The 21,312-nt window shown below is 33.5% G+C and overlaps 3 protein-coding genes and 1 pseudogene across 3 annotated transcripts; 2 read left to right on the forward strand and 2 right to left on the reverse strand.

Moving 5' to 3' along the window:
• Nucleotides 1-362: 362 nt before the first annotated feature.
• LOC116130195 lies at nt 363-2,095 on the forward strand (annotated as a pseudogene).
• Nucleotides 2,096-6,848: 4,753 nt separating this feature from the next.
• Nucleotides 6,849-8,655, forward strand: LOC116130232 (polygalacturonase QRT3-like). Its single transcript, XM_031415973.1, has 3 exons — nt 6,849-7,134; nt 7,231-7,467; nt 7,565-8,655. The coding sequence occupies exons 1-3, from the start codon at nt 6,919-6,921 to the stop codon at nt 8,573-8,575; spliced, it is 1,464 nt and encodes a 487-aa protein (XP_031271833.1). The 5' UTR covers nt 6,849-6,918; the 3' UTR covers nt 8,576-8,655.
• Nucleotides 8,656-11,848: 3,193 nt separating this feature from the next.
• LOC116130217 (beta-amyrin 28-monooxygenase-like) lies at nt 11,849-14,188 on the reverse strand. The gene is made up of 3 exons (XM_031415956.1): nt 13,188-14,188; nt 12,502-12,689; nt 11,849-12,397 (listed from the first exon to the last, which is right to left on the reverse strand). The coding sequence occupies exons 1-3, from the start codon at nt 14,134-14,136 to the stop codon at nt 12,092-12,094; spliced, it is 1,443 nt and encodes a 480-aa protein (XP_031271816.1). The 5' UTR covers nt 14,137-14,188; the 3' UTR covers nt 11,849-12,091.
• Nucleotides 14,189-15,077: 889 nt separating this feature from the next.
• On the reverse strand, nt 15,078-21,072 carry LOC116130196 (beta-amyrin synthase-like). Its single transcript, XM_031415937.1, has 15 exons — nt 20,637-21,072; nt 19,145-19,618; nt 17,894-17,978; nt 17,582-17,748; nt 17,282-17,473; nt 17,080-17,193; nt 16,867-16,986; nt 16,642-16,764; nt 16,438-16,536; nt 16,265-16,321; nt 15,935-16,125; nt 15,678-15,855; nt 15,478-15,558; nt 15,308-15,391; nt 15,078-15,203 (listed from the first exon to the last, which is right to left on the reverse strand). The coding sequence occupies exons 1-15, from the start codon at nt 20,835-20,837 to the stop codon at nt 15,078-15,080; spliced, it is 2,292 nt and encodes a 763-aa protein (XP_031271797.1). The 5' UTR covers nt 20,838-21,072.
• Between the last annotated feature and the right edge of the window lie 240 nt (nt 21,073-21,312).

Here is a 21,312-nt window from a genome sequence, read left to right on the forward strand (position 1 = left end):
ATCCATGAGAGCGGCAATGAATTCTTTAATTATATGTTTCCACAGATGACAAATGAAGAAACTTAAATTAATTAATATGTTTATTTTATTGAAAGGAGAAATTAAGGGGAAAAAACAATGCTGAAATTCGAAAACAAAGACAAGGCAAATTGCTGTGCTCTATCTTGATGTTCTATAAGCAGCAGCAGCTTAATTTGCCTTATTATATGTTTAACCTTACAACACTCTCTTATATAATTAAGTTTAACCATAAAGAAAAGATATTGGAGCTGGCTAAGACGTAGCTAGGTAAGCTCTGTGTGTCGTCTAATTAATTAACGTGTTTGTGTGGAATAAGGCGAACAGGAAGGCCTTTAGCTGGCATGGGCATTGGATCCACAATGATTTTCTCATTAGAAATCAGTTTCTCCCAGTTAAACCTTTTCACCACATTATGCATAAATACAAGTATCTCCAAGCGTGCATATTCTTTTCCGGGGCACATTCTAGGTCCTCCTCCAAATGGAACAAACGTGTATGGAGCTGGTCCATTTCCTTCAAATCTTGTTGGATCAAATTTTTCGGGCTCTGGGAAACATTCTGGATTCCTGTGTGTTGAATTTGCGCTCCAATACAGCTACAAATAATAATTATAATTCATTCAGAAAATCTTGTCAATTTTGTATGTATACTTATGTTTCTCTTTCGCAATGGAGTTCCCCCCTCCTTCCCGAAGCTACTCTACTCCTCCTGTACGTTCTTAATTATTCTTTCTCCCCATCTAAATTTCGTTTTCTTCAATTATTATTTACGCTAATTATACTTATACAACGTTAATTATGCAGGGTTTAAGTGTTCCCGTATTCATCACGCCACGACTATGGGGCATCCTACCGGAGTAAGTGCAGACCCGATGCACTTGAACAAGCTTGTTTGACGCTTTCAGATCTCCTATCAGTCAACTCAATTGATCAAGGGTGTTCCCAACCCGGCGGCTCTCAGCTTCATCTCGACGGCGCACCTACAAGATCACCGTCCCTTGCGGATACCGGAGGGTGGTGCTATATGGTACGTTGTCATCCCGCCCCATCGATTAATTTTTGTGCACGTTTTGTTTAATTTTATTATGCATGTGAATTATTGTTTCATATAATAACAGTACACAGTGGAACACTTCGAGCTTCTGATGATTTTCCGATCAATGGGCATCGATCGAGTTGAAATCATCTTCAATTCATTTTCATCTGAATTTATCACTCTCAAAGATCTTATGTTAGACTCCAATTTCAGAGGTGGTGGTGTTGCTGTTATAATTCACTAAGAACCACCATTGATAATTGTTACATTTCACATTTCACTACCAATGGCATTTCATCCAAGACGGTCATGAAACCATCGTCACCAATTCCTTCATCGGTCAATACATCACGTCGGTGTGACATCCGCGAAAAGGATTTTTCGGTATCGGAATCAACATTAACGGCAATGACAATGTCATCACCGAGGTTGTTATTTTTTCCGCATCCATCGGTTTAATGGTACAGGGGCAGGCCAATACCCTCATGGGGTGCATTGTTATAACAAAGCTACGGATTAGGAGGAACGGAATTTACGTCCGGGAACCGGGTTTTACCCAAACCCGATCAAAACTGTTACCTTCGATTACAGGTATCTTTGCCGAGGATCCGGTACAGCTACAAATCACAGACTCTTTCTTCCTGGATGCCTTCATACGTTAAAATCAATCAAAGGTAACATCTGTTGTGTGAACATTGTTAACAACATGTTTACGGGTGTTACACGGGGTCCGAATGACACATTGGATGAATCAAATGAACCGTTTGTAACATTGACAAGTGGTGGTTGATCGGAACAATGTGAGAGGATGGTGCTTAAATCGACGGTTGCTAGAGGTAAGTGGGGCAATGGCACAGGTGGACCGCTGATTTCTCTCAGGTGCTGTTATTCCTACCTTATAATAGTACAATACACATTACATGTAGGTAAGGAGACGGAAACATCCCAACCATTTACTGAGAATGTTTCTCAAATCGAGTTACGTGGAAGCAACGTTCCAGTATCGGCAACGTTGCATGTATCGGTGGATCAAAACTGATCCATTACATATGATTGATTAATTAATTAATTCATGAATTTTGTGTAATTTTTTTTCTTTATTTCTATATATGGAAATAAATTATTGTTTTAATGTTGAATATTATTATATATATAAGTATAATATTCAAGTTGAAGGTTTTACACGTTATAAGGTACTATAAATAGGAATGGGTAGTCCAATTAACTTGAATAGAGGTAATTTGACTAAGATATAATGAATTCGTAGCATCAATATAATATAAACTACTCTAGGCGCTTTCGTGGGATCTTGATGTATTATTTAAAAGTTTGAGTTCGAATCCCATAACTACTATAGAGGTATCACTGAGGCTATTTGACCTTTAATTTTAAGGTCTTGAAAACTAATTGAGATGCGTGTACTGGTCGAATACCTTTATATATATATATTATATATATATATATATATATAATATATATAATATTATATAGAGAGAGAGAATAGAGAGAGGGTGTATGTTTGATTTCATGAGTAAACAAAGAAGTTATCAATTTGAAATATCCTCTCGACATGTGAAGATCCAGACGTTAGAATTGTTTGTTGACCAATATTTTTTTTACTAGTCTTCATTAAGGAATTTCTTAAACAACTTTATATTTAAATGTTCAATTTTCGTTCAACTCACATTATTATAACATTATTAATCGAAATTCCTGATCATTGTCGTATTATATTTCTTGATTATTGATTATTTTAAATATAAATAAGTGAAATCATTTCACGAAAACTTTTTAATTAGTTAAAATTATTTTTTACCACATCTTTACCATGACCATATTAAAATGGTATGGTTTGAAATTTCAACGGCAGTCCAAAGTTGAAATAAGGTCCTTGCTGGGATACCTAGCTCGCTATATATGTATTAATTTAATTAATGTATTTTTGAGAAAAATATTACTAGAAAAAAGTAAACAAATTAACACATAATTAATTCTTAATTAAAACCACTTGTAACCACTAATCATCCAACTAATTAAAATCTATAATGCAAAAAAATCAATTGAAATGCTTATATAATATATACATTTAATTAACCAAATGCTGGATTAACTAAATATATATACATCCCCCTAACAAATTTTAATAATTCAATATATAATTATTTGGGTATTAATTTTTTTCAAAAAAATAGTTATGGGATGTAAATAATTCCAAATCTCATAATGACCACACGGTCCACACCACTCAAGTTAATTGACCTAATTACTCATCAAATTTAATGAATAAAACGAGGCCTACAAATTTATGCAACAATAAATTTGTTTGTGATCTATACATGGATTAGGATTTCCCAATTAGAAAAAAAAAAAAAAATACAAAAAATTAAATAATGTGCTACTTTAATTTCATAAATATCAAAAATCAATATATATATCTTGCATGCTTATGTAAACTTGTTAATTATTATATTTTGAATATGTAAATAGCATTATGGTTTATATCACCATTTGTCACTTGTTTTCGATATTTGATTATTTCTTTCACACCAATATCTCAAACAACTTAAAAATCTAAACTTATATATTTAACACAAGACCTTTGAATATACCTCTAGTGATTATGGTTTGCATTTGACAAAGGGAGGAATTATTTACTTTATTTTACGTAAGTTCCAAAATAAAAAGAATTATCTTTCATAATACCATGAATTTTTTTGTTTCAGTGCAAAATTTAACCTTGAAAATTACAATTGAGTAATGAGAAATAAATTATTTGGATTTCTTTCTCGAGTAATGAACCCCCTTTACAATTAGGTTTTTATATCCTAGGGTCTTTCTTCGAGTTACGGAAGGCAATTACTAGGTTTACTTAAAAAAAAAAAAAAAAAAAATTTGTTTGATATATTTTTTTTTTTCTAACATAACTCGCAAAGGAGGGTAGAGACTCATATACATATAAGTATATATAAATAAAAATTTTTAAAGTTAATGTATGTGTGGGTCTGGGAACTCACTGTTATTAGCCATTTCCAGAAACATGGGGGGAGGGTTCATGATGGACTTAAGGTCTTTGGGCAATCATCAGTCAATTTTTTTAGAAAATGGGTCTGGCCCAATGTTCACTTTTATATTGGGTCAAGCCAACTTTAAAAGGCGATATTCATGATTACATGAGTTAAATTTACCCAATAAAACTAAAATTAACAACTTAATCATAAATTTATTAGATATATGCATATTTAATTTGTAATTAACTGTTGTACCACCACTTTTACAATGAGATAAGTGGGAATACTAGAAAAATAAAAGCACTATCTCCTTGATAACTTTATATCCCACTTACATCCATATCAAATGGTAGTTGGCAAACCAAATTGAAGAAAATGGAAATTTTAAACTCACACTAAACACAGTATTTGACTTTTCATATTGAACTCTATTATTATATGTGGAAAGTTAAAATGAATTTCTTGGAACTATAGCTATACCTACTTTAATTTGGTCAAACTTGGGGGCAACCTGCATGATAATAGTTTACAAGGACTTGTAGAATTAGGGAAAAATCTTTGGCAGTTTAGCTTACCATATTTTTGCGGATTGTTGACCATGTCTATCAAGGGCTCATAGACATCTACATAGGCAAGTCTAGTTCCTGGAAGTGATCCCTGTAATTGAGTTAACAGGTTCTGAAGCTTTTGATTATAAACTTGAGCATCTGTGTTCTGATTACCCAAACACTCGTGCTTGTTTGGATTTTTAAACGCCGCTGTTATTTGAATTGGAAGACAACCTATTTGGGGAAGACCAGCAACGATCCTCTGGCTGACATCCTAGATTGTACAGTTCCTCCTACAGAGAGAAAGAAAGATAACGTTAAGCATTAGGTTGTAGATAAAAGAGACACACAGAACTATGCAGAATTACCCTAACATAGATTTGGAAAACTGTTTGGAGGAAATCTTGGTATTCAATAATGTTGAACTGGCCCCTCCTTGTGGGTAGATCATAATAGTTCAGAGTGGAGTCATTAGTTCCCGCACTGATGGCAACCATAGCCTAACCAATTTACTTTTTATCAACTTCTTCACCCACCTGCCCATTAAGCTTAGTCATATATTCCTTGTAAGTCGTCTAGTTGTTTTGACATTGTGAGGACTCTAGGTATGGCCGTGGTTTGATTATCAAATCCTGAGCCGGCAGACAAGAAACAAACTCCAGTAAGAAGATTATTGTACGCGAGATTTGGTTGTAGATAAGGAGGGATTGTGTCTTTTATGCCAAATAAATTGGATAGAAAGTAGGAATGAGTTATCCATTGGAAAACCTTCCTGTAGGAATGTGACCTGGGAAATCTCGACCATATGGTGGAAAGTTGCTTTGAAATATTGAATGGACAAAGTTGTTGAATCACCAAATACAAGAATGGGTGAATATTTTGGCAAGGTTGAAGCATTACCTATGGTGATGGTATTGGTCATAATGATAATCAAATAATTGGGTATTTAGAAGGATATCTACACTTACTAAACATACTCATAATATTAAAAATATTAATTGATTGAGTGATTTAAACATTTTAGCAATGTTAAACGCAGAAAACTTTATGTTATTACATCATTTAATTATCACTTTATACTCTTATTTTATGTGATAAAAGTATTAATATGATAAGACTTGATAAATCTGTACTTTTGTCTTACTTACCTTTCTAAACTTTTTAATGCCACTGTAGTTAAACTATTGTTGTTACCATATCTTATACGCAATGTTAAATTCACCTACCAATCAATGCACTATTTTTATGGTTAAACACACATGTTGTTTATTGATTTGCCTATTCAGACATTCTCATCCTCTTCCTTTCTTTTACTATAATAATTACATTAATTCGGGTATATCTCATATACATGTATAAAGTTAAACTTCTTTTAATTGGATGGATGTAGAGAAGGTCTTGCAGATGATAGGGATTTTGTTATAGTTGGATGTGGTTCATGCTTTGCATGGTTTTGACGGATTATTATTATTGTATTGCTGTAGATCTCTTAAACCCAATAAAATCTTCTCTATCTTGAATGTCGGATGTAGTCTTTACATTGCGTTTTTGACGTTATTTTTCAAATGTTAATGGAGGTTATTTCATTATATTCATTTAAACAATAAACTCATGGAAATCTGTTAGCAATATGTAAAAATACATGCCAATGAACAATTAACACATGGACCAAACCCCTTATCACAGCCAGTTGTGAGTTGTCTTGTCGTCTATACATATATTTTCTTGCTGCTGCTTTTGAAACGAGAAACATTGGATTTAGTTGACATGTTTTATTGGATTGTCAATTTATTAAATACTTGTAGTAACAACTAACTATAACAACCAAGTTAAGACAAAACGTAAACCCTTTAACTACCTAGATCTTTAACTAAAGTTCTTTGTTTTCATTTCAATTAAATTTAAATGTAGTCAATTAATAAACATAGAAGCATAAACAGGCAATTACCGAGAGTCAAATTGTGAGCAGGAGCCTAGAAGCCGCCCCACCCCCATGACCACTGATTCAATGGACATATGTTTCTCGCAATACTTGAATAACTTATTGAAAGAGACAACACCCTCCTCTTTTTTCAACTTTGATACAGTTTATTTGAATTTCTTTCATGACTTTTGATGCAGTTTCCAATACCAAAATGTTTTCCATTCACAATTTTACACCTACCTCCCCTCTCTTTTTTTTCAAACCTCCCATTAATTTAATCTCTCTCTTATATATATATAGATATTACTATTAAATGAAAACACCATCACTTCCAGCTTCTCGGGTGTCCCTCTCTCTCTTCTCTTCTCTTTAAACTATTTTAATGGCGGCCAGAAATTCTATGTTGGTGATGGTAAAGAAGGTCCTTCTGCTTCTTCTTGGGTTAATGGTGTTTATTCAACTTATTCAACATGGTGAAAGCTCTTATCCTGGTTTAAGTGATTATCATCAACAAATCAACCAATTGTCTTCCATCAAAGCTTCTTATGTTCTTCGCAATGGAGTTGCCCCTCCTTCCCGAAGCTACTCTACTCCTCCTGTACGTTCTTAATTAATTCTTTCGCTCCCATCTAAATTTCGTTTTCTTCAATTAATTATTTACGCTAATTATACTTATACAACGTTAATTATGCAGGGTTTAAGTGGTTCCCGTATTCATCACGCCACCGACTATGGAGGCGATCCTACCGGAGTAAGTGACAGCACCGATGCACTTGAACAAGCTTTGTTTGACGCTTTCAGATCTCCTATTCAGTCAACTCAATTGATCAAGGGTGTTCCCAACCTCGGCGGCTCTCAGCTTCATCTCGACGGCGGCACCTACAAGATCAGCCGTCCCTTGCGGATACCGGAGGGTGGTGCTAATTTTATGGTACGTTGTCATCCCGCCCCATCGATTAATTATTTTGTGCACGTTTTGTTTAAATTTTATTATGCATGTGAATTTATTGTTCTCATATAAATAACAGGTACACAGTGGAACACTTCGAGCTTCTGATGATTTTCCGATCAATGGGCATCTGATCGAGTTGAAATCATCTTCAAATTCATTTTCATCTGAATTTATCACTCTCAAAGATCTTATGTTAGACTCCAATTTCAGAGGTGGTGGTGTTGCTGTTATAAATTCACTAAGAACCACCATTGATAATTGTTACATTTCACATTTCACTACCAATGGCATTTCAATCCAAGACGGTCATGAAACCATCGTCACCAATTCCTTCATCGGTCAATACATCAACGTCGGTGGTGACATCCGCGAAAAGGATTTTTCCGGTATCGGAATCAACATTAACGGCAATGACAATGTCATCACCGATGTTGTTATTTTTTCCGCATCCATCGGTGTAATGGTACAGGGGCAGGCCAATACCCTCACTGGGGTGCATTGTTATAACAAAGCTACTGGATTAGGAGGAACGGGAATTTACGTCCGGGAACCGGGTTTTACCCAAACCCGGATCATAAACTGTTACCTCGATTACACTGGTATCGTTGCCGAGGATCCGGTACAGCTACAAATCACAGACTCTTTCTTCCTAGGGAATGCCTTCATTACGTTAAAATCAATCAAAGGTAACATCTGTTGTGTGAACATTGTTAACAACATGTTTACGGGTGATTACACAGGGGTCCGAATGATCCAATTGGATGAATCAAATGAACCGTTTAGTAACATTGATCAAGTGGTGGTTGATCGGAACAATGTGAGAGGGATGGTGCTTAAATCGACGGTTGCTAGAGGTACAGTATGGCGCAATGGCACAAGGTGGACCGCTGATTTCTCTCAGGTGCTGTTATTTCCTAACCTTATAAATAACGTACAATACACATTACATGTAGGTAAAGGAGACGGAACATTCCCCAACCATTTACTGAGGAATGTTTCTCAAAATCGAGTTACCGTGGAAAGCAACGTTCCAGTATCGGCAACGTTGCATGTATCGGTGGATCAAAACATGATCCATTACATATGATTGATTAATTAATTAATTCATGAATTTTGATGTAATTTTTTTTTTCTTTTATTTCTATACATTATGGAAAGTAAATTATTGTTTTAATGTTGAATATATATTATATAATATAAGTATAATATTCAAGTTGAAGGTTTTACACGTTATAAGGTGACTAATAAATAGGAATTGGTAGTCCAATTAACTTAGAATAGAGGTAATTTGACTGATAGAATAAATGAATTCCGTAGCATCAAATATTAAATATAAACTATCTCTAGGCACTTTTCCGTGGGGACTCTTGGGTGTATTATTTAAAAGGTTTTGAATTCGAATCCCTATACAACTAATAGAGGTATCTACTGAAGGCTCATTTGACCTTAATTTTAAGGTCTTGAAAGACTAATTGAGATGCTGTAAGCTGGTCCGAATACCTTTAGTATATATATATATATATACTATATATATATATCTCCTATATCTATATATATATATATATATATAAAGATGGGTGTATGTTTGATTTCATGAGTAAACAATAGAAGTTATCAATTTGAATAAATCCTCTCGACATTGAAGAGTCCAGACGTTAGAAATTAGAATTGTTTGTTGACCAATATTTGTCTTACTAGTCTTCATTAAGGAATTTTCTTAGACTAAGCTTTAAATATTTAAATTACCACATGTTCAATTTTCGTTCAACTCACATTTATTATAACAAAATTAATTAATCAAAATTCCTGATCATTGTCGTATTATATTTCTTGATTAATTGATTGATTTTAAATATATATAAATAATGCGATATGTCCGAAAACTTTTTAATTAGTTAAATTTTATTATGTTTATCACACATCTTTACCATGACCATATTAAAAATGTGGATATGGTTTGAAATTTCAACGGCAGTCCAAAGTTGATAATAAGGTTTAAGGTCCTTGCTGGGAATCCTAGCTCGCTATATTATGTATTAATTTAATTAATGTATTTTTGAAGAAAAATATTACTAGAAAAAAAGGTAAACAAGATTAACACATAATTAAATTCTTAATTAAAACCCACTTGTAACCACTAATCATCCAACTAATTAAAATCTATAAATGCAAAAAAATCAATTGAAATGCTTATGATAATATATACATTTAATTAACCAAATGCATGGATTAACTAAAATATATATACATTACCCCTAACAAATTTTAATAATTCAATATATATATTTATTTTGGGTATTAAATTTTTTTCAAAAAAATAGTTGATGGGATGTAAATAATTCCAAATCTCATAATGACCACACGGTCCACACCACTCAAGTTAATTGACCTTAATTACTCATCAAATTTAATGAATAAAACGAGGCCTACAAAATTTATGCAACAATAAAATATTGTTTGTGATCTATACATGGATTAGGATTTCCCAATTAGAAAAAAAAATAAAAAAAATACAAAAAATTAAATAAATGTGCTACTTTAATTTCATACAATATCAAAAATCAATATATATATCTTGCATGCTATTCGGTAAACTTTGTTAATTATTATATATTTTGAATAATGCTAATATAGCATTATGTGGTGATTATATCACCATTTGTCACATGTTCTTCGAATATTTGATTATTTCTTTCACATCAAATATCTCAGAACAACTTAAAACATCTAAAACTGTATATTTAACACAAGACCTTTGAATATAGCTAACTCTAGTGATTAAATGGTTTGCCATTTGACTAGAAGGGAGAAATTATTTACTTTATTTTACTGTAAGTTCCAAGAGTAAAAAAGAATTATCTTTCATAATAATCCATTGAATTTTTTTGTTTCAAGTGCAAAATTTAAACCCTTGAAAATTACAATTGAGTAATGGAGAAATAAATTATTTGGATTTCTCTTCTCGTAGTCAGATGAAAAACCCTTTAGCAATTAGAATTCTTTATATCCATGGAGTCTTATCTTCGAGTTATCGGAGAGGCAATTACTAGGTTTACTTAAAAAGAAAAAAAAAAAAAAATTTGTTTGACATATATTTTTTTTTTTTCTAGCATAAATCGCAAAGGAGGGTAGAGACTCATATAGTCATATTAAGTATATATTTAAATAAAACATTTTTAAAGTAGTGTAATGTAATGTAGTGGGTCATGGGAACTCACTGTTATTAGCCATTTCCAGAAACATGGGGTGGGAGGGTTCATGATGGACTTAAGGTCTTTGGGCCATCATCAGTCAATTTTTTTAGAAAAATGGGTCTGGCCCAATGTTCACTTTTATATTGGGTCAAGCCCAACTTTAAAAGGCGATATTCTATGATTACATGAGTTAAATTTACCCAATAAAAACTAAAATTAACAACTTAATCATAAATTTATTAGATATATGCATATTTAATTTGTAATTAACTGTTGTAACCACTTTTACAATGAGATAAGTGGGAATACTAGAAAAATAAAAGCACTATCTCCTTGATAACTTTATATCCCACTTACATCCATATCAAAATGGTAGTTGGCAAACCAAATTATGAAGAAAATGGAAATTTTAAACTCACACTAAACACAGTATTTGACTTTTCATATTGAACTCTTATTATTATTATGTGGAAAGTTAAAATGAATTTTCTTGGAACTATAGCTATACCTACTTTAATTTGGTCAAAACTTGGGAGGCAACCTGAATATTTCTTAAGTTAGTGACATGACCAAATGGTTGATTTGGGTGGATTGATTAAATCATGAGTAAAAGACTTTTTCCACCAAAGGTTTGCCTTAATGACGCTTTATTTCCACCCAAAAAATTTTAAAATACTACTTTTTCATCCAAAGTTTATATCATTAATATCTAAAATACACTTCATTTTTTCAAGTAGAATTTAAGCATCAAGATAAGATGAGTTTTATATAATGAAAGCCGGTGATCAATGAAAAATTTAATATTCGCTGAATGGTTAGAGTTTGGTGGTGACCCAAGAATCCAAGTCTTGGAATTTGGAATCGTGAATTAGCTTAGATGTCTGTTCTTTCAATTAATCATGTCAAATCTATAATATATTTTCAATTGATTTTTTTAAAAGAAACCTCTCTTTCTCAATTGACTTTTAACTGTTGTTACGATATGAGATTTTGTAAAAACTTGTACTCCATCGTTTAGCCACTTTATATTATACCTTACTTTACAGCTTAGTTATTGACATATTCCTCTTTGAATGTCTCAAACTCAACTACTAATTGCATCCATGAGAGCGGCAATGAATTCTTTAATTATATGTTTCCACAAATGACAAATGAAGAAACTTAAATTAATTAATATGTTTATTTTATTGAAAGGAGAAATTAAGGGGAAAAAACAATGCTGAAATTCGAAAACAAAGACAAGGCAAATTGCTGTGCTCGATCTTGATGTTCCATAAGCAGCAGCAGCTTAATTTGCCTTATTATATGTTTAACCTTACAACACACTCTTATATAATTAAGTTTAACCATAAAGAAAAGATATTGGTGCTGGCTAAGACATAGCTAGCTAAGCTCTGTGTGTCGTCTAATTAATTAACGTGTTTGTGTGGAATAAGGCGAACGGGAAGGCCTTTAGCTGGCATGGGCATTGGATCCACAATGATTTTCTCATTAGAAATCAGTTTCTCCCAGTAAAACCTTTTCACCACATTATGCATGAATACAAGTATCTCCAAACGTGCATATTCTTTTCCAGGGCACATTCTAGGTCCTCCTCCAAATGGAACAAACGTGTATGGAGCTGGTCCATTTCCTTCAAATCTTGTTGGATCAAATTTTTCGGGCTCTGGGAAACATTCTGGATTCCTGTGTGTTGAATTTGCGCTCCAATACAGCTACAAATAATAATTATAATTCATTCAGAAAATCTTGTCAATTTTGTATGTATATAACATGGACATTTGTTAATGTATATATGAATATTGTAGCTTGAACTGACCTTCCAGCCCTTAGGAATGGAGAAACCATTGAAGACAAAGTCATCAAGGGCTTCCCTAAAAGCACCCTGAAGTGGAGGAGCAAGTCTCATAGCTTCACATGCAACGTTCCATGAATACTTCATTTTCTGAATGTCTTCCCAGTTCAAAAACTCCCCTGGCTTTTTCGATTTTGCAATCTCCATTTGTTCTATACATATGTTTCACAAAAGATAATTGCTAATAGGAAGTCAACAAGGCTTGGAATCAGAGGAACAAATGAAAATGACGTTGTGTTTGTGCGTGAGAGAGTGAGAAACTTAGGTGGAAACTGTGGGAACCAGCTGTGTTATTAGATCATTTTCGTGGGAAATAATAATTTAAGCCGGGTTAAACTAAGACTGGTTACCGTCTTTTTTCGCTATTTATAATATAATTTCGTTGGATATTTATTGTCAAATACTAGGATATATCATATGGAAGCTTTTTCTTTTTCCCTCTTTAGCGTCAAATACTCAGATGGTTTAAAATTAATTTATCCTAATTATCTAACTCTAGCTGTTTACTCGATCTCCCCAAGTATAATACTGTAGCAGTTTTATCTCATTTGGAAGAAAACTGATTTCCGGAATTTTTTGCCACCGTCTCTTGATTTACGGAAAAAAAATGAAAAAGATAACAAGTGAATGAAATGGTAGAAATTACGTACCCTCTAAGACTTGATTGTATATGTGGGGAAGCTCAGAGAGATATTTGATGATGAAAGTAATGGCGGCACTCGCTGTGTCGTGGCCACCGATCAATAAACCAAGAATTTTATCGGCCATGTCTAACTCATTCATGTGCTCACCATTCTCATCGGTTGCTTGCAACATATGTGACAGTATATCTTTAGGAGACGTTTCGTTTTCCGCAAGATCAATCTTCCTTTGTTTGATAATAGCTATCAACTCTTTCCTGATCGTATTTGAGGCCTTGATAGCACGGCTGAATGGAGTTCCTGGAAAATCTACGGGAAGAGAAATGATTCCTGAAGCCAAAACATTAAAAGGATCAGCAAATTTTGCAACATGCTCAGGATCCTCCAGGCTTAAGAAAACTTTGCATGCAACCCAAAAGGTGTATCTCTTTGCAAGTGGGAAAACTTCAACTTGTTCTTTCCCTTCCCAACAAGCCGCAAAATGCCTCTGTGCAATTGAATCCATCATTTCGATATATCTCATTAAGGCATCTGGCTTTAGAAAGTTTGGTAACATCTTCCTCATCTTCTTGGATTCTTCTTTGGAAGATGTTTGTGTGGATGAAGGGAAAATCTTGTTAACTGAGTCGGGCCACCAGGCTTGGACAAGCTTGTTCTCATTGGAGAACAAGAACTTGTTTGAAGCAGCACCACAAACGACAACGGTTGGTTCAGCTAGGATTGAAGTCTTGAAGATTGGAGAGGAGTATTTGGCTATTCTATCATAAATAAACTTCTCAGGATGACCCTTTCGGCCAGTGTTGAGAAACTCAAGACTTTCCCCTATGAATGGCAAGCCCATGTTGCCCGGAGGAAGGTTAGAGTAAGAAGATTTGGATTTATTGCGAAAGAGATAAGCAAGAGATACAGCGAGGAAGAGAGTAAAGAGGACAAAGCCAGAAAGGAAGAAGAGGTCCATTGCTAATTTTGTGAAATGTTGGTTAGCAAATGAATCTTCTAGCTAGCTTTAATTAATTGTTGATGAGATGAAATGATTATGGAAAGATTATTTATATATAGGAGGAAAAGCAATGAGAAATGGTAAGCTAAAAGACATATAATAGGATTGACTTGACCTGAAAAGTAGGTAAACAAAGTGTCAATTAAAGGAAGTGTGAAACATGTATACAAGTTTATTCCATTTCATGGTTGTTGTTTCTCGGCATGTAACACAGCTATTGAGGGTGGCCCAAATTGATATATAAAAATATATACCAATAATTTGAAGGTGCGTGGAAATCCCATTTTATGGAGTGAATTAATTATTGTACTTGTGCATTTACTGTTTAGGGTGAAGTGACACAGCATTGATAATTTGATTAATGGACTCATATGAAGACAGAAAAGGGTATAAATCCTTGATGACACTGTTAAATGCCGGCCGGTCGGCCTAAAAATCAAGCACATATAGTTCATTCATTAACCAATAAAACCCCACCCCCCCCAAAACAAAAAAAAAACAAAAAAAAAGGGTTTTTAAATCTTTTTTTTTTTTTTTCATAAAAATTGTATAAATTCGCATGTCTGTATGTTATATATAGAACTCTCGCTCAGTTGAAGTGTTCCAACAAAATCAGGTGGACACATTTGTATTTATAATGATATAATGTTTATTATTATTATTATTATATTAATTAATAAATCAATAGAAATAGTCATCTAATTAATTATAATTAAAGATATATCTGAATATTACTATGTATGTTCTCTGCCCCATTTATATCATTTAGTGTGAGGAACATGAACATTTACACATAAGCCACAGTTATTACAGCACAAACCATATAATTAAGAAAAGAAATAGTGACTACTACTAGTAATTATTTATTGATTAATTATAACTTTGTGGAGTCTGATTACTCAAACAACAATCCTGGAAGGGAATGGAACCCGCCTGCGGTATTCAGCAAGAGCCCACAGTGGGTGTATGTTCCTATAGGCTCCGTAATGTAGCATGCAATTCCTATTAAATACCCCAGTAATTTCCTGTATTATAAATTAATTAATTAATAAAAACATTTGGAAATGAAAGTTTATCTGAACGTTATATATATCATATCATCCTTAATTTGGTTTAATGAGTATTGTACCTGTTGGGGAAAGTCACCATCATCTAGTTGAGAATTGATTAATACCTCAGCTGCACGATGGAGAGGAGTTGGGTCTCTTTCTGCCTGTATGATAATACATGAGATATAGTAAGTTATATATAAAAATGTACATATAAATATAATTAATTACACGTTTTATGAAAACTGACCTGTCCGGCATGAATTAGACCCATCATAGCCCATGCAGTGTGAACCAAATTTGATCTGTTTCCTTCAAGAGGTATGTATTTCTAGATCACCAAGAGCAACGGATACATACGATTAGTTGAATTGTAGTTGGAGTTGTAATACACATTAAGAAATCAAATACAAAGTAATACGTAATTCATAAAGTATAAAAAAGTGTAACCTTCTCTGGACAAGAACGATAGCTCTCTCCCCAACCACCATCGTCTCTCTGTGATTTAAGAAGAAAATCAACACCTTTACGCATAGCTGGACAATTGTTGTAAGTCTTGCCTGCTTCTGCTAATCCTCCAAGTGCAAACCATGTACCATATGTGAAGCAAACCCCCCAACATCCATACCTATATATATATGTATTCATAATATATCATGCACATATAACATATACTTGCAATTAATGCATAATTAAAAAAATTATACCATGAACCATCAGGCAATTGTACTTTTTCCACATAGCGAACTGCATTTGCAGTAAAATGTTCAATCTCTTTTTTCCTATGCCCTGGATATAACTTCTCAAACAAAACTAATCCTTTGATAGCCGATGACGTGCACTCAACATACTCATGCTCGATCATTGTGTCCTCAAAAAGATCTGTGGGATTCAGCAGCTGAACAAAGTTACATTAGAAATGTCACTACCACTCATTATTATAATTCAGAACAAATTCAAATGATCGAGCCGAATACTCTAATATAATTAAAAATAACAATATATATGTGCACAAAACAGTCATATTAACAACTTACTTCTAACCATTGTTGGGCTCTGGCTGGCTCCCAGGCTGATACACCTCCATTTTTGCTCTGCAGTGAGTCAAACATTGGAACTTTTAATGATATATTAGACACAAGATTAATTTAAAAATAAAATAAAATTAGAAGACGCTTTTTAACAATATTATTGCTAGCTATATGTATACCTGCAATGTTAACAGGAGATCGACGGAATCATATAACCTCTTAGGTTCCATTTTCTCGCCAACGATTTCTGGTGGCATCATGGAGAAAAGCAGGCAACACTAAAAAATAAAAGAAATGGACAATATCTATGGTGAGATATAGGGCGATAAAGAAATAACTTTAATTTGTTTGATAAAGAAATTTATGAATTAGTTTATAAATACCTTCAAACCTTCAGCAGTACAATCAGAAACTTGCCATCCATGATCCTGATCAGAGAAAGTCCACGATCCCCTCGAAATATGTCGATACATTCCCTTGAAGTCACCAGAAGGATTGTCCTTCACCTTAATTTACCCCCCCCCCCAAAAAAAAAACTCTTACGTTATCAAATCCAAGGAAAATTCAATGGAACTAATTTTAGGTTCATCTATTAGATGTTAAATTACCTGAGAAGCCTTGATAAATTCGTGTCCTCTTTTAAGTACAGGTCCTATTTCATCAGCGAGATCACTAGCAAGCAAAGCTTGAAGAGCGAAACCGGTATCCCACTCCTGGCTTCCAAAAGTCTGCATTTGTAACAATGCCATGAATTCATCAATGTAAAATCAAAGCTAGAATGTATTGAATGTGATGATATATACTAATTGATAAATAAGTACCTGCATCTTCATTCCATCTTCAGCAACCCATAAGTAATCTGGAATTCTAGCCAGATGTTTCTTGAAATAATCCCCATTTGGATCTTCCACCCAGCAAGCTAGCATGCATAAAACCTGTGTTTGTATAATTCAATGAAGAGAATTAGAAATGTGGATGTACAGAATAAAAATTTGATGCATATCTAATGAATTGCAATTCGACCTTTTCTACACATCCCATGGTGATATATCGACTATTCTCATCTTCATAATGAATGTGCTCCATTGTTACTTGAAGTGCCTTCTCTCTTATCAATTTGTTAAAAGGCCAATGTGTGAGTAAAGGCTCAGTTAATATATATAGACTGTCCCAAATCAAGTCTTGAATCCAAGGATGGGGATGGTAAAGATCCTCCTGCCATTAACAATTTCGTATGGTATATATATTAATTATTATAATTTACTAAAAGATCAGAACATATATATTGATTTATTGTTAAGTACTGTAAAATTATAAACTCACCTTGGCACATGCATGGCGTACTCGACTCCAATTAATTTGATTGTAAGGTTGACAGTAGAGCTCTTCTCTTAACTGTAGAGTGAGAGGTGTAATAGGGGCAACAAATTTCTTGCCATATAAATACGACATTGGCATGTACACCGTACGGAAATAACACCACACTTTGGCTGCATTTGTGGAGAATTAATTATAAATCAAAGCTATGTATTCAATAGATAAACAATTAATTAATATTGCGAACCGAAGTGCTTATATAGGACTGCCCTGCCACGGTTCAACTATCAAGGAAGAGAATTAATTAAGCAAACTTACCTGGATGCACTGGCAGAAAGGAAGGCAGGATCCAAAATTCTGGAGGCATTGGGTTGGTTCCAGACCACTCATATACACCAAATATCTACAACAAACAAAGAAAAGATTAATGCACATGATATCAAGAATAAATTTATTTATCAATGAAATAAAAGTGTTACTATGTTTCATTTAGACAAATATTTAAATGCAGTGATTATGAACCTAGCCCGGCCCGGTCGATTGAACCAGTTCAACCGTGACCCTCGCTGCCTTTACCAGGTCGAGTTATAAAATTTTCAATTCATTTAAAACCCTAGAAATTATGACATCAATCCGTAAACAATTAAAGGTTGGAATGTCAAGGCTTTAGAAGAAGAATGGCCGGTGAGTGGAATGGTGGAAACAACGTTGGATTTCGGTGAGTGAATCGACTAGAAATTACAAAACATGTTGTCAGAAATCACAAAATAAAGCCCATTGTCGCCGGCAATTGGTGACACAAACGGGGGAGGAGTGAGATGGGTTTTGGTCAGGAGGCTGAGTGGAGTGTTTTCACGGTGATGAGGAGTGTTGTTGTCGCTAGAAATAACCCCTATTTGCCGATGCTGATGGTGGTGTTTGGGGTGTTTTTGCGATATTTCAACCTATGGGGACTTACAGTAGTTTTTATGGGTGATTTTTTTAGATTTCAAACCTTTAGACACTGGTTTGACCCGCCGTTCAAAACGCTCGACTGGTGACCCGGTGGCCTGGCCGGGTTACTACGAGGGTCGAGTTTCTAATCACTAGGTTTAAGGTTTTGAGACTTTCTTAAACATATCTAACTATTTGTAATTTCCAATTCACAATTATTGGATCATAAACAATCAAAGAGTAGAAACTTGTATCACCATTTTAAATCAAAAAATTAAGTTAATCCTTACAAATGAATTCCGAATAAACAGTGAGAGGGTGTTTTTGTTGCCATATAAAAAAGAAAAAGACATCCACACCTGTTCAAATTTTATATTTTGAATAATATTAGGGGTATAAAGATTACATATAAAATGATGTGACATTATCCTTCTATTAACACATCATTCATCCTAATTTATTGTTCATTTATTAAAGTTGATTTTTATATTAATTCTCACTTTGGTATATGTAATATTAATATTAAATTTATTTTTGATTTTTTGCCAAGCTTGAATTAGTGAGAGAAATCGTTACATATGATAAGACATATATAAAAAAATGAAAGGACAAATTCATATATAAAGTGACAAGTACCGAAAGCCAAGTCTTTCCCCAAGAAGGAATGTGGGTTGCACCGCCACGGTCAAGAATCCATTTTCTCGCACTTGCACAAGCATTATCTTCACCACCATCAGGTCCTTCTCCAAGTATACGCATGCATATGTAGCTAAGCACTGTACAAAACATGATGCTGTGTCCTTCAATATGGAATCCCCACCCTCCATCTTCATTCTGATGATAGTATGTGTACCGGAGGATCTCCTTCCGATATTCTGCTGGGAATACACTGTTCAAATGCCCTGTAATGTAAGTGCACATCACCAATGGTTGAAGGAAATATAAAGCACCAGCATTTTCAGCTGGCCAATGGCCGTCCGAGGCTTGCAAGGCTGAGAAGAAATGAACCGCTCTCCTCAACGACGTCGTAGCTGTTTCATATGTTATTTCTTCTCCATCTTCCACCTTTACTGCTGGGATTGTTTGTTTGAAGTTTCTCTCTCTAAGAAACTTAAATTTTCCACACAATTGTAAAAACAAACAACATTTAGAAACTGAGAGATATTTATTACGAAAAGAAAGAGAAAGAAAAGATGATATATTTCAATGGACAACATTTAGAAACACCATTTAAATAACTTTCCAGATTACCTAGGGGAATTAATAAATGTTCAACTAATTAAACTATCATATAAAGCCGATTATTCTAAAGAGAAACATTCAATAAGTCGAAGCTAATTAATAGAATAATATAATTTCAATGGCCATCCCTCCCAATTATAGGATCATTGAATGCATTGAGTATATCTAACGATATTTGCTGGAATATAAACACTTTTTTAGTAGTTGATGAATTTTTTTAAGAGAATTTTACTTTTAGGCCAATTTATATTTTACAAGTTAGTATTGGAGAATATTTGTTTTCCTTTACTTTGAATTGTATTAGAAAAGAAGAATTGGTTTATGATTTTATTTTAAGTTAAAATGAGAGAATGAATTAAATAACGGGAGTCCTATTAAGATTTGAAATATGAATTCTAGTAAAAAAAGAATGTCCTATTATACTTATAAATATAAGGGTTAGAACTAATTTATTGTTATGAGAGAAATTATGTGAAAGAATGAATAAAGAGAAACGACAAGGGGTATTAAACACCATAGGAATAGAATGTTCGCCTATGTAATCTTTTCTCGCCTTATAAGTCGATGGTGTTATACACTCTTATATCATATTCGTAAATATATAGTGGATTTTTCTCATCTGTGGATATAAGCAAGTTATGCCGAACTATGTCAATATCATGTTTATGTGTGTATAATATTCTTCGCATGTTGTTGTTCTTTATTTTATTTTATTTTTTACTCCAATTTCTAACAACATTTAATTAATTTGGCATTCAATTTTAGTAGTATTGCAAGTAATTCAATAAGTTGGGACTTTGCTTAAAATAGAGATAAATTGTGTGAAGGAAAAGAGACACACGGTGCTTATATATATAGAAATAAAATGGTGGGTAACATTGCCAACCTGCATCCGCCAGAGAAGATCGGCACTGGGCTTGACCTGAAACCGGTTTTTGTAGAAATTTTGACGAGCAGCTTCAACCTCAGCTCGCTCCTCGGGAGTCCCTGCTTCAGGATCAAACTCCCATGTTTGCCTTCCCACAAAGTTGTTTGTGCTGTAAAGATATGGATCATTGCCACCCTCTGCAATCTTCAGCTTCCACATTATATATATATTTATATATATATTTAGATGCTTCTTAATTAACTCTTGTGCTCTCTCAGCTGATCTCTAGAGATCAGAAGAGAAGTAACTTAATTAGAGAATATATATGAACGTAATACCCATAAGATATATGTAGAGACCTGATGATGAGATGATAATATTAATTAAGTTTTGGTGTTGAAAATTTTGAGCTATGAAAATAGCGGAAATTGGAATAATTAAAGAGGAAGAAGAAGGGAAGAAAGAATTGAATGGTTTAGTATACAGCATTTACTTAAACATATATACAGTGCAATGCTTATGATAATATATACATTTAGTTAATCAATTAAACGCATGAATTAACTTAAACATGTATACCCCAAATAAAGTTTAATAATCAAATATATAATTATTTTCGGTAAGAATATAGTGTGAAGAAATTAAAATGTATTTGTCAAGTGTATAAATATGATCGAAAAATTTTCAATGACTT

Source organism: Pistacia vera, unplaced genomic scaffold, assembly GCF_008641045.1.
Source record: "Pistacia vera cultivar Batoury unplaced genomic scaffold, PisVer_v2 Contig218, whole genome shotgun sequence".
Classification (NCBI taxonomy): Eukaryota; Viridiplantae; Streptophyta; class Magnoliopsida; order Sapindales; family Anacardiaceae; genus Pistacia; species Pistacia vera.